This window comes from Centruroides sculpturatus, unplaced genomic scaffold (assembly GCF_000671375.1).
Source record: "Centruroides sculpturatus isolate CEXI.00-Female unplaced genomic scaffold, Cexi_2.0 scaffold1460, whole genome shotgun sequence".
Taxonomy (NCBI): Eukaryota; Metazoa; Arthropoda; class Arachnida; order Scorpiones; family Buthidae; genus Centruroides; species Centruroides sculpturatus.
Window position 1 is genome coordinate 121,535 of NW_019385750.1, and position 14,434 is coordinate 135,968.

Here is a 14,434-nt window from a genome sequence, read left to right on the forward strand (position 1 = left end):
AACTCGTTGGGCGAATATTTATAGAAATATACTTATATAATATATAATATAGACAAAAAATAAAATTCATAGAAATATTATTTTTTTTAATAGTATATATATTTTTTAATAGTATATTTCTATAAATATTTGCCCAACGAGGTTTAAACTGAGCTACTTTATTTTCGATTTCAATTAAAAGACATTTCTTTTCTTTACTATAAATTTGAGGTTTTGGCCACAGTGTTCGTTTTAAAAAGGATAACCCTTTTTGCACTGACGGACTTTAAAAATTTTTATATTGTTGTGTATACAGCTGACTGGCAATTACCTCTTCCTATTGTATGAAGTCACGTTTTTCATAATTTACGTTTTACTTACTTGTTATACCTTTATAACAAGGAAAAGTAACGCAATTTTGTCAGATTTGACCTTCCGACTTTTTTGGAAAATCTCCACGTTTTGAAGCTTCCTGAATCCAAAAAAGTAAAAAAAAAAAACAAATTGGTTTCATATGTGTGTGTATATAATATATATGTGTGTTCACGTCTATTTCGATTAATATCTCAGGATGGCGTGAAGATAAAGGAACGAAATTCCGCATGGTTGCTTGTTTCTAAGGGGAATTGATGCTATTAAAGATCAGTTGTGAAAGGTCAAGAGGATGGATAGATAGAGGGTAGTCGTGTGCAGTGGAGTATGGTGACATTCGATGATAGGGAAGCTGTGCCGGACCTGGATAGAATTATTGTGCCTCTAAGTTTTCCACATCTGGTCTCGACTTTTACCTATCTGTCTCTGCTGTCGAAATTAAGAAAGTACTGTCAAACAGTCGTACAGACTAAGTAAAGTGGGAATTTATAAATCTATTTTTAAATTGCAGCCCAATTCTTAAAAAAGCTATTGTTAACATATTCATATAGTATGAGATATTTTTAATTGGGCACGAGGTTCCGATAAACTGTATACGTATCTTTGCTAAAAACCGAAATTCACGTTGTTTTAATTCAAAATTTTCGTTTGAAAGGGATTAAATAGATGACAGGCATTACTATTAAAAGAAAAGTAGTTAGTAGGCCATATTAAAAAAAAAAGTTATTTAGTAAGTGTATTTCTATGCTTCAGTTTAAATAATTTTTTATTTGTTTTCTGTAAAGGTCAATCAGTCTAATATTAATAGTATGATGTAATCTTCTTTTATTTTAGATAAATATTAAAGGTAAACCAATTTACACACACAACACAAACGAATCTACTATTTGGAGTCATTCTGGTTATAAAATCGAAAGAGGTAAGAGGCTTAATGCTTCTAATATAATGAAAGTATATTCCTACTGATAAGAATAATACGTAATACATAAATTTATATTCATATAAATCGAAATGATAACATTTGAAAAACGTTGTAAACACGATCTTTATCAACAGTTCATACATATTACATCGGTGTCTCAAGCTCTTAATCTTTCCATAATATATGATCTCGGCTTTCTTTCATTATCGTCCGTTCTCGAGATTAAGAAAGGACTTACACACAGACAGGAGACAGTGAAAATTTATAGATCTACAATTTTTTCAAATTACACCCAAATTATATGATTAAATTCGATGTGTTTTTTGTTCTAGCGAAAAAGTCTGTTGATTTTTATTTTATTGCTTCTATCGATATATGTTTGTGATATTCTGAAAAGAGTGTGGTCGCAATTAATAAGTGCTTAGACTGGGATGTAATAATTAATAATATAAAACGATTTTTTACGTAAAATCTCATAACACATGGCGCAATGACCAATTGTAACATTTTTGCTGATAAAGTTCCGTAAACTCGTTGCCAGATTTTGTTTCTTTTCAAATCAAACTCAAAATAATTATGTGCAATGCCATAACATTATACATTTTTGTGTTTATGAAAGCCGGTACCACAGTGAAAGTAAATTATCCATCGTTAGCAAACTCGATGCATAAACATATCACTCATAAGCTCCATCCAAGTTATTTTTTTACTTTAGTTACTAAGTACTTGTGCATACAATATCTATTTGAGATTCAAGAAAATCATCCTCGAACTACTTCTAATTGAATAGGGACTGTATTAATCACGCAGTAAATGCCATCTGTTGACCTATGTACTAAGCAATATGTTTTTTAAGGAATGTTGGAATGCCGTGAAGACAGGATATTTTTTGACCCAGAATGCACATGAAAATAAATCCTTGTACACTTAATCGTTACTTATACATTACTTGCGTTGAAAGAAGTTTTTATTGCATACACATTCATGTATAATATATGATACTTTAACTAACTTTTACTTTCTAGGCTGTTATATATAACACATGGGAAGTCTGTCAGAAAATAATCCTTAGAATATTTTCATTTTTAAACTTAAGATAGCTTAAAGCGTCGAGAAAGTAAAAAAATTTTGGGGAATTGTTTGTATTCATCAATGTCGTTGTCTGTAAAGGGGCACTATGATTATCTTCAACCTTTTTAAAGTTTAATAATTACTGTGCTTTTTGTCGAAAATTTCTGAAATTTGAAAGGAAGATTTGTTTATTAAAGTAATTCATGCTTTTTTGAAGTTTTTGTGATTAAAGGTCTAGAGCAGGAATGGCCAACGGTTTGCGATACGGCCTGTCTGAAAAATTTATACGCCCGCGTTACTCTTTCAATGTTATCTACGCAAGACCGAAGAGCTCGACGACGAAAAATTCTGACCCTTAAAAAAAAGAAGGTCAACAACTCACTGTGCGTTTAGAATTAACGCTTCCTTACAAATCTCCTAAGCACAGCGTAGAATGTTGATAATGCATGATAATATGAAAAATGTATCTGTAATCTCTATGTACAATTTAGTCTCTACGGGATGACATCAAAATGAGATCTCGCACCACCTCAAAATCTTCCTAGGGCAGTCTGTGGTTCGTTCGGCCCGTGAAAAAAGTTTCCTTTTCAATTCTGCCCGGGGGCAAAAAGTATTGGCCAACCCTGGTCTAGAGGCGAAAGAGATAATGCGGGTCGTGTGTGTCTTCAGTAGGGTCAGAGATAATGAAGAGTTTACTCATTTTCTCATTTACAATTTTTTTTTATAAAACTCATCTTTATATTCAAAATCAAGCTTTACACACGTAGTTTTAAATGTTTCCGGAAAAGTTAAGCACTCGTTGCTGGTTTATTTCCTAAGAAAAGAAGCTTCTAATTATATTTATTATTATTTCTATCACACATCACACCAATTTGCCGTGACTCGTATCCAGTTTTCGGCTTGTAATCAGAAATAAATGCTGTAGTGAAACATGTAATGTAATATTATGTTAATTAATGAAAATATGCTGAGTTTTATTTTATATTTCAAGATTTTATTAGTATCCTTTAACACAAAAACTTTGTAAATTCCACTACAGATATTAAGAAAGAAGTAGAAGAGAATTGTGATGTAAAACATGGTATAAAATCAGAATGTAAAGTTGATTTGAAAAAGTTGAAGATTGAAGTAAAGATTGAAGATTGTAAAGATGTTCATCTTCCAGATGATAATGAACAGATAATGGTAAGTAATACAAATTTCAAAATATTTTACAGTGAAACTTTAATATTAACTTAGCTTTCTGAATTGTTGAAAACGTAGTAATGAATATTATGCTTTAAATTTAGGTGTTTTCCGTATTAAATATAAAAATATGTAATATATAAGAAAACAATCTAGCAACGAGTTGCGTAGCATTCCTGCATGTTAAGAGAGTTAATTTTTAAAAATTTATATTATTAATCACAATAAATAAAAAAAAAGTTGTCTGTGGAGCCATATATTATAAAATTTCTTAATTATTTTAACTATTATAAAATGAAGAAATATTTATTTTTGATGGTAGAAATGCATTTTATAAACAATTGTACACGCTAACCACAAGTATAAACTTTATTAATTCTGAACCCACTCAAAATATTACACGTGACCATCTTTTCACTCTTTGACGCTTTATTACCAAAATGTAATAGTATTAATGCTACTTATACACAATGACGGAACCAAATTTCGTTTTTTAATGTTCAATTCATTTTGAAATATTAAGTGAAATAGACTCAAAATAAACGCCCACATACACATATTCACGGAATTTTTTGCCGTCTTTTAGAATGTAGAATCTGAAAATTTTCAAAAACTCAGAGGGTGAAAATTGACCAGATTTTAGTACTTTGTCTTATTATGCATACATAATGTCTGTAAAAGTAAAAGCCGAATTTAAACGTTAAATTTATATATGCTAATAATCATAGTGTTTCAAACTTTTTTCATTCGGTAGTTCTGCTTTATTGTGCACGATGAATTAGAGAATAAACAATGAGCTTTTATTTCAGACACATCGGTCAGGTGAACAATGGATGAGGCCAAATGTTGTGGAAGGTGGCCTGATGTACAGGCGTACCTAAGATTTACGAAACTCTTGGCAAAATTTACTTTGACACTCATTAAAACGACGATAGTGCAAAATACCAAATTTATTTATTTTTCTAATAGTGTGAAGACATTAATTAGATAAACACAGATTATAAGAAATTAATAAACACTGCAATTTTTCATTCTATTCAGTTTTATTCAGCAGTTGATTACAACAAAATAATAGAGACATTTCGGTTGAAGTTTTCATCGCTAAAACGTGAACGTCAAACGTCGAACGCCGCCATCTTGTAATCCTAGAAGTTTAACAATGGCGTATGGAACGTCAAACGTGGCGAGTAGAAGTTCGGCTTAAACGTTTGCTTTTTGTCCATTTTGTATTAAATTTATGATATATTTTATTAAAATAATAATTATTAAAGCATTTGTTAATAACACTGTAACGAAACAGACGATTTAATCCCAGAAATTATTTAATTATTCAATTTTTTTAAAGTGAGGTAGAGAGCCTATAGAATTTTATATATTCGTGTTCATAATAGCTTATCGTAATACTGTGAAAGAAAATCTGTTTTTTTAGAGCATCTTCTGCCATCAACAACATAACAAGGTGACGTTGTGCTACGTAGGTCACCTTGTGGCGCAACATGTTTTACTTGGGGTGCATATACTTTTCGTTCTGTATGGATCGATCTGTAAAATCCAATCAGTCCTTGTCACGTGATACAGGAAGCATATAGCGATCAATGCCCCTTTAGAAGAACCTCAAGTATATAAATAGAAATGGATTTTACTACTTAGTTCTACAGGGAGTATGTTATGAGAAAATGTGCTTTATTAATTGTTACATTTCTGAAATTAAATCTGTTTACGACTGCGAAATATTTAAGAGATCTGAAGTATATCACAGAGTTTGCAGTGTTGATGGCTTTCCACATGCAGATTTTCATATTATAAGAGATTTTCAAAGCATTTAATACCCACGTACAGAGACAATGTTTTTCTTTTTTTTTAAATCAAAATCTAAAATTATGTTTAACAATAAGTTTTCATCGTGTCGACAGACTATTCAGAGAGCATTTGCTCATCTATTTGTTCGGTTTATAAGGTTGAATTTTTTGGATATGTGTTTTACTTGGAGTTAAAACGTCAAACGTGTACTTCTGCTTGCCATACAAATTTAGTCTGAACTTCAGCTGCAACCTCTCTAATATAATAAAATGAGCAAAACAATTCAATAGGTGTAAAAATCTTTCTTTACAGAACTACTCTCCTGGCTTTCAATGGGCTAAATAACATAGATCTATACCAAAATCAGCCTACTTCATTAGTAATGTCATTGTTAATGGACAATATGGAAACTGAATAGATTCCCTTGTTATTTTGTTAATTTCCCCATAAGATTAAATAATTTCTACAAAATTTTCAAAACAATTAATTTTAATGCAATTTTTTAATCATTAGCTTATATATAAAATTACAAAATACGGATTTGTAATTTAATTAATAAAAGTCTGTAATGACTTTTATTAATTAAATTACATTATAATAGTCGGAAAAGAAATATTTATATTTCTTTTCCGACTATTATATAGGCTATAACAAAGGAAAAGTATGACGATCGGTCAAAAAATGACTCCCCAAGAATTTTAAACATAGAACACGTTCAAACGTCGAAAAATGCAAAAAAATCATGGATTTTATCAGAATCTCAACGTTAGTCTGTGGGGGTAAACGATTTTCTTCACCCTGATTAAATCTTAATAACGTCTGTTCTTTTTGTAGAAAATTTCTGAAATTTTGCAGGAAACTTTGATTATTAGAGAAATTGAAACTATTAAATTTTGCTGGTTAAAAATCAAGAAAGTAAGGAAATAATGGATGCAGTGTGTATCTTTAGTAGGATCGGACTTAATGATGACTTTATTCGTTATTTGCATTAAACTTTTTTTAATAAAAATCATTTCTGCTTTCAAAATTCAATTATTTGCCTTTCTATAATAGTTAAAAAGATCATATATTATTTAAAAACGTTTTATTGCAGACAACGCCACGAAACTTTTAAAACGTTTCCGGGAAAGTTGAGCAACTCGTGACTGGTTTATATATAATAAATGATTATTCGTTGTTGACATGTATTGTTTGCGTATTGTTTAGCCCGTCAACAATGAATACTTTACTCCGAACGAAAATTTTAACAGGAATGAAATGAACATCCAAAGTAAGTAGTAACATGTTACTTAGTTCGAACTTTTTATATTAGTATTATTTAGTGGGCAGCTGAAGAACTGCATTCAAGTTTCAATCATTTAACTGGTATTAGATATTTGAGAATTATAAATAACTACCGACTTCGTATTAATATAAATTTAAACTTAATAAAAGTATGTTAGAATTATCAGAATTATTAAATCACAACTCATGAGCTGTGATTTAATGATTTCTGTAATCTATCTTTGTTCACGGATCCGCTAGAATAATAAAGAAAATGAATTGAAACGATGTGATCAAGGGCTGTATGAACTTAATAAAATAAAAAAGTACAGTAGAGCATCGATTATCCGACCCCCGATTAACCGTAACATCGGTAAACCGACCGTTCTAGTCGGCAAATTTCAAATGTCCGCTAGTGACGTGGCGCTACAATATTTGGCTATGTCTTGGATACTTCAATATTATTTTTGTTAAATTTTTGCGTGTTTTAGCTGGCATTAACGGCTCGACCATTGAAAGGAGGCCAGTATTTTAACGAGACTTAATTTTCTAATTATGAGTGGTTGTTTGTTTTGTGAGCAATAAAATAATTTAAAAATAATTTTTAACGATACAATAGCGACGGTTATTATTTTTAAAAAAATTTGTTAGGCTAAACATCGATGAAAATTCAACGCGAAATTGGTTAATATCGATATACTAATATACTAATTACATGGCATATCCTAATATACTATACTAATAATGTATTTTTTTTATTCTTTTCGGTTATCCGACCAACCCGAGTCTCCAATTGAGTCGGATAATCGATGCTCTACTGTAATAATTTGCAACGTGTTAGAAACACGTTGCTAATATTTTTGAAAAACTTTTTACAGATCTACAGGACATACGCTCAAATTATCGAATTTTGATTCAAAAAATCTGAAGAATCCATCGATTTTGCCTCTCTACTTAAAATCCGTAGAATGTTACTGTAGTACTTTTTCTTTTACACTAATGATTCCCTCTCTAAAAGCACAGGATTCCGTCGACGTTTTTATGATAACAACTGGAACAAACTACAAAAATAAAATAAACAAAAACAGATAAAATGAAACAATTTAATTTTCACACTCATTTAAAAGTTCGATAAAGAAACTAAATTTGAATCAATCAGTTTATGATTGTAAAATGTAAAATGTTTTATTTTTAGTGCAGACAACAAATGATGCCTTGCTTTTAAAGAAAAACATATTAACCAATTATAGAACTACAGCATTAATATTCTAACATTGCACCTATATTATGTTTATTCAAATATTATAGGTAATTTATTATTTTTTAATCTTTCAGTTGAAGAGAAAGGGCAGATTCAAGAATACGATATTCAGCACAATTCAAAAAAGCGAGAGCTTTATAAATATAATATCAAAACAAAGAAATACGTTCCTTCTAGTAGAAAATGCAAAAAAATTCATGATAAGATTAAAAGGAAATACTTTAAGGTTATGATTGCATCTCATTCTAAACAAGAATTTACGTGTGATTTGTGTAAAGAGACTTTTACAAATAAGAAAATATTACAAACACATCTGTTCTGTCATATTGGAAAAAAACCATTTCGCTGCACATCCTGCAATAAGAAGTTTTTGTGGCGATTTCTTTTGCAAAGACACACGAAAAAACATAAAACTGGAAACGAAAACGGAAACTCTCATAGGAATTTACGTATGCAGCCATCTGCAGATCGAATGAAGCCATCTCCAACAAAGAGTAAAAAATCTAATATCGAGCGGAAAACCGTGTTTTGCGATATTTGTGGTAAGCGCGTTCGATATGGTAAGGGCCGTTTAGAAATACACAAGAGAACACACAGAACTTATGCCTGCAATATATGTGGAAAAGAATTTAAGCGGAAAATTCTGTTGCAACATTTACGAACGCATAGTGAAGAACGACCTTTCAAATGCGATATCTGTAATAAGAGTTTCAAATTGAAAAGCCATTTAAAAACGCATCACGAATCTCATACTGATGAACGTAACTATTATTGTCAGATTTGTAACAAATATTTTAAAACAAAATCTTCTTTGCGACAGCATAATCTTATTCATAGTAAAAAATTTAATAACAAGCGGAAAAACGACATTTGTGGTAAGCACGTTCGACATGGTAAAGGCCATTTAGAAAGACACAAGAGAAAACACAATGTTCATGCCTGCGAGATATGTGGAAAAGAATTTCAATGTAAATCTTATTTGTTACGTCATAAACCAAAGCATAGTGAAGACCGTCCTTTCAAATGCGATATTTGCAGTAAGGATTTTAAATGGAAAGGACAACTAAAAAGCCATCATTTAACTCATAGTGAAGAACGACCTTTCGAATGCGATATTTGTAATAAGGGGTTCAAATTCAAAGACAAACTTAATAAGCATAAAATAACTCATAGCGAAGAACGTCCTTTCAAATGCGATATTTGTAATAAGGGGTTCAAATTCAAAGGACAAGTAAAATCTCATCAAGAAACTCATAGTGAAGACCGTCCTTTTAAATGCGATATTTGTAATAAAAGTTTTAAATGGAAAGTCCATTTAAAAATCCATCACGAATCTCATACTGATGAACGTAACTATGTTTGTCAGGTATGTAACAAACGTTTTAAAACCAAAGGTACTTTGGTAGCTCATGAAAAACTTCATAATGATAAATTTAACCATACTTGTCATATATGTAACAAAAGTTTTAAACGAAGTTGTCATTTAAAACAGCATATTAATACACACAGCGATGAAAACAAATATTCTTGTGACATATGTAATAAATATTTTAAAACAAAACAAATTTTGGTATGTCATAAAGTAGTTCATAATAATCAATTTGATTATACTTGTCAGGTATGTAATAGAAGTTTTAAACGCAGTTATGGTTTAAAACAGCATATTCGTATATTCAATAATAAATGTAAATATTATTGTTATATATGTAACAAATATTTCAAGACAACACATTTATTGGAACAGCATAAAAATATTCATAGCGATAAAAGAAAGTATGTTTGTGACATATGTAAAAAAGTTTTCAGCAGTACAACTGCCTTAACCGGACATTGTCTCACTAAACATGAAAATATGTATGTATGCTATGTTTGTAGGAAGCCATTCAAGACTGAATCCATGCTAAAAGAACATTCGAAAATTCACATTGAAAAGTGTAATATTTGTAATAAAGAATTTGCAAGTAAACGCAACTTAATCAATCACCAAAAAATTCATTAAGACATAAAACAGTTTTGTTGTGACAAATGCAATACACTTTTTATCAATAAACATGTGTTAAAATGTCACGAAGACAATCTTTATTACGTATGTGAAATATGTAACAAGGGTTTTTATTTTAATAGTTGTTTATTAAGCCATCAACTCGTTCATCAGAATTAAGTGTATTTTTGCAGAAATAGTAAAAGCAGATTTAAAACTAAAATTGCATTTATATTTTTTTGTTTAGAAAGACATCCGAAACATGCACCTTATCAATGTAATATATGTGGATAGACTTTTACGTTTGTGGAGGTTTTATAGAAGCATATGATTATTTATAATAATCTGATTCATTTCTATTGTGACATTTGTAAAAAGAAATTTACAAGAACAGTTGAATTTCAAACTCATAAAGAGTATTAAATGATGAATTTTAGTCTATCATCAGGACTTATTATACTGGCTTAACAAACAATACAGAGTTTTACAGAAAACAATTTTTATTTAAAATACAAGTCGACCCCCCTATAACACTGTTGATTTTTCCGTTTTATATGATTTTATGTTGTACGAGTCACTTAGATTTTACAAATACGTGTGCCGGGCTGTGAACGGCTCACATATTTGTAAAATCTAAGTGACTCGTACAACGTGGAATTTATATAAAACGAAAAATCAACAGTGTTATAGGGGGGTCGACTTGTACTATATTATAATAATTGAAGGGTAGAGATGTAATACAGTACGTATAGGTTGTAAGGTATATAAAAAGCTCGATAATGATCGTATTATTGTTACGTGCCGATCATTATTGTTGGTATCGTGTAGTGTAGTTTAAACAGGAAGAGATCAATCTTTAAGGTAAAAAGCAGAGATAGTTCTACTAGAGTAAAAAAGTGCTTGAGGCTAAAGAAGTTGACTGTATTGCATTTCTGAGGAAGAGATGGATAACTCAGGGTCATCGACATGTTCCGGTCTTGGAAAGAACTTCCGCTTTTGATACTCGTAAAAGCAATAAAAAAAATAATAATATGGAGAGTACTTAGAAAGAAAATATTGTTCTAACTTATGTAGGATTTACAGATGATGAACGTCTTACAGTTTCATTATTACGTGAAAAAACTGTTAATAGAGTTTTAACAATTGGATTTACTTTGTCTTTATCTGATTATTCAGTTGGATAACCATGCGAAGAATAGAAAACATAGAGTATTCTATTAAGTAACACGTTTAAAAACATCTTTCTTAAATAAATAAATTTAAAAATAGGTAACAAAGGTGTGGTTCGTACCCATGAGTTATAAATTAGAATGGGAGTTATGAACTCTGTTATTAATTTTAATAGATAGTAAATTATTAGAAATAGCCTATTATCAATCAAAAATGTTGTTTTCTTCATTTGNTAGACTTACGGTACCTAATTTACATACTGACAGACGATAGTTAGCGTAAAAATCTCCGTAGCGTGGCGCCACGCTAGACGGCGGAAATTATATATTTAATTATAATAAAGTTACAATAAGTTAATATATAATTATATATACAGTACCTAATTTGTATATAATTAATATATAATTTATATAATACTGTCCAGACGATAGAAATCTCTCCGTAGCGTGGCGCTACGAACGGCAGGAAAGTAGTTCGGCTGCCCGATGACGTTTTACATAATTATAGGAGTTTTTTTTACCTTTTTATACGGATACCGTCACAATTATTTCGCAGTTTTATAGGAATCGTAATTATAGGGACCGTAAATATATAGGGGGGTCGACTGTAATTATTCTATTTTTTTTTTTTTTTGTAGTAATATAATAGATGTACAGTACTAGAAGATATAAACAATACGGACTTCTCCTTACTTTTATTATTAATTTTAAGTATAACGTGTATTAAACATACTTAATATTACGAACTCAAAGTCTTTAGTATAAAGGGAAATAAATGTATTGTGTATCTAATCTTTGAAGAAAGATGTCAAGAGTTTTAATTAAGAATTTCTGGCAAATAATGAATAATTTGTGGAAATTTACTCAGGATAAAAAAAATTTTGTTTATCTATTGATTACAATCTATGTCAGTAATATTTAATATTAATCTAATGTATAATTAAATGTATTAATATTAATAAAATATTTTAATAAGTATTCTATTAACGTACACGTAGTATAAGTATACTACGTGTTTTTTTTTCTTGCTTTTTCACTATTTGTTTTAATGCAGTATTCATATGCACAATCGTTATTTCTTTATCATTTATATTCCAGTTACAAATATCTGTAATTAGGAATAATGTAGATCTAAAAGAATAAATTTAACCAAAACACTGGTGACGGCAGGTAGACACGAAGCTGTAAGAATTCGATGGCGGCATGAACGTCACGTGGTCACTCACCTCACTAAACGTAGTGCCATTACAGATCCGAAATCGATAAAACGTTTATTGTGTAATTAATATTTTCGTAAAATAAGAAGCTTATACTTTCTGTTAGAATATAAAACGATTATAACTAAAATTTCATCTGGATTAGAAAAAGATTGAAGGTGTTATACGGAATTAATATACACACAGACAAATGCTTCTATATTAGTAACAGCGAGGAGTAACGCTATTGAAATCATGAAGATCCATTTTTAGTAATCATAGGATTAATTTTTATATTTGAAATTTGTACTTTTCTTCCTCAATTGTTTCAGTTTGTCCAAGTTTCCGTAATCTCCTCTCCTGTCTTCGAACGTCCAACTAAACTCGACCCTTTTTAAAATCCTACGAATGATAGATACAATAAGTAGAAACACAACATACAGTAAATTTTAAAATAAATATAATAAAATGCATAAACTGTACAAAATTTAATGAAATAAACGAACGTCCAATAAAGTTCGACTCCTTTACTTCCTGAAGGAAAATGTTTGAAGTCAACACTTCACGTGAGGCCTTCTAAATTTTAGCCCAGTTAATATCACAAGTGAAGTCAGGTAACTGCTGCAAATGATAACCAATAAGTATTAAAAAAATTAAATAAATTTAAATCTAATGGCGTCATAAAGGATCCTTGGAGCCAACTGTCTCACCAACGTCTGTTTGACAGTTTTTATATGTAGACGTGATGAATCTTTTCGGGTTCGTCTGACTTTTCTTACATCAAAATCGTAAAATTTTCCCCCGTTGTCATAAATTGAAGTAGATAAAGTAAAATAAATAATTGACATTGAAACGGCAGTTGATATTGATATAGGAAGATATGGAGGAAGAAACACACAGAGAAACGAACTACGCTACAAGGATACAAGGTGAGATTAGAAAACTCAAAGTCGATATAGATTACCTAAAAGCACATATTGCAGAGAATAGACAATTAAAAACACTTACCCTTCCTCTAACTAAATAAAAGATTCAACTAGCCCAGTGTTGAAAAAAACGTCACTTCATTGTGCCTGTACACAATAAGCAAATACAACACGGTTTCGACAACATCAATAAATTATTGACATTGAAACGGCAGTTGATATTAATATAGGAAGATATGGAGGAAGAAACACACAGAGAAACGAACTACGCTACAAGGATACAAGGTGAGATTAGAAAACTCAAAGTCGATATAGATTACCTAAAAGCACATATTGCAGAGAATAGACAATTAAAAACACTTACCCTTCCTCTGTNTCACCCTCGTCTGTCCGTCTTTCGTTAATGTCGAGAACGGAGTTAGATGAAAATCGAGACAGGATACAGAAAACTTATGGATCGCAGGTCCGGATTAACTATATATAAACTTCCGGTTTATACCGGAAGTCACAAGACTTTTACTTTTCCTGTTGTTATATATAACGGAGGAAATAGTGCATCGTCGCGTATGAAATCTATACTAATATTATAAAGAGGTAATGTTTGTATGCAGCAGGTAATCTCCGAAACTACTCATCCGATTTCAAAGATTCTTTCACCAATATTCAGAATGGAACTTCAGGGTGGACATAGGCTGTATATTATTCCATTAAACATTCATATAAATTAAAAGATATAATCTAGGTTAAGGCTCTTATGTCCAACAAATGGCGCTACGAGTACTACGCCCTAAGTTTGCTTTTCTGTGCGGCATGACGCTTTTCTGTGCAAATGAACTAAAGCGGATCATCTTCTATCTATTTATATAAATAAAAATGTTCGTTTGTTCCTACCGATTCCTTTGAAATTTTGACACAACGCTGCATTCGAATACGCACGTGTTTTCATATAATATACGTGTCGAAATTCCTCCCACTGAAGGGAGATGGTTAGGATTAAGGCTTACCGTAAAGAACTCTGCTTCTATTTATACTATTTTAGATGCGGTTTTTTGCGTTTTTGATTGCGTTTTAATAGGGTACGTCAACAGAATGTACACTAAGAAGGAATTTTTCGATATTCCCCCATGGGGAGAGGGACAGAATTAAGGCTTCCGTGAAGAACTTGACTTATATTATTTTAGATGCGGGTTTTTGCGTTTTTGATTGCGTTTTAATAGGGTACGTCAAGAGACACTAAGAAGAAATTTTTCGAAAAATTCCTCCTCTACGGGGGAAGTGTTATAAATTTATAATAGATACATTTTGAGCC

The 14,434-nt window shown here is 30.6% G+C and overlaps 1 protein-coding gene across 5 annotated transcripts in view; it reads left to right on the plus strand.

Moving 5' to 3' along the window:
- Positions 1–10,090, plus strand: part of LOC111641769 (oocyte zinc finger protein XlCOF6-like) — a 36,689-nt gene extending 26,599 nt beyond the window's left edge. For 3 of the 5 annotated variants that reach the window (XM_023387986.1, XM_023387985.1, XM_023387984.1), the window contains 3 exons: positions 3,384–3,529; positions 6,536–6,599; positions 7,928–10,089. In XM_023387986.1, coding sequence (XP_023243754.1) covers positions 3,384–3,529; positions 6,536–6,599; positions 7,928–9,852 — 2,135 coding nt within the window. In that variant the 3' untranslated portion in view covers positions 9,853–10,089. Of the gene's footprint in view, positions 1–1,185; positions 1,271–3,383; positions 3,530–6,535; positions 6,600–7,927 lie in introns of all 5 variants that reach the window. The other 2 variants (XM_023387983.1, XM_023387982.1) reach the window with 2 other exon arrangements.
- Positions 10,091–14,434: the final 4,344 nt, after the last annotated feature.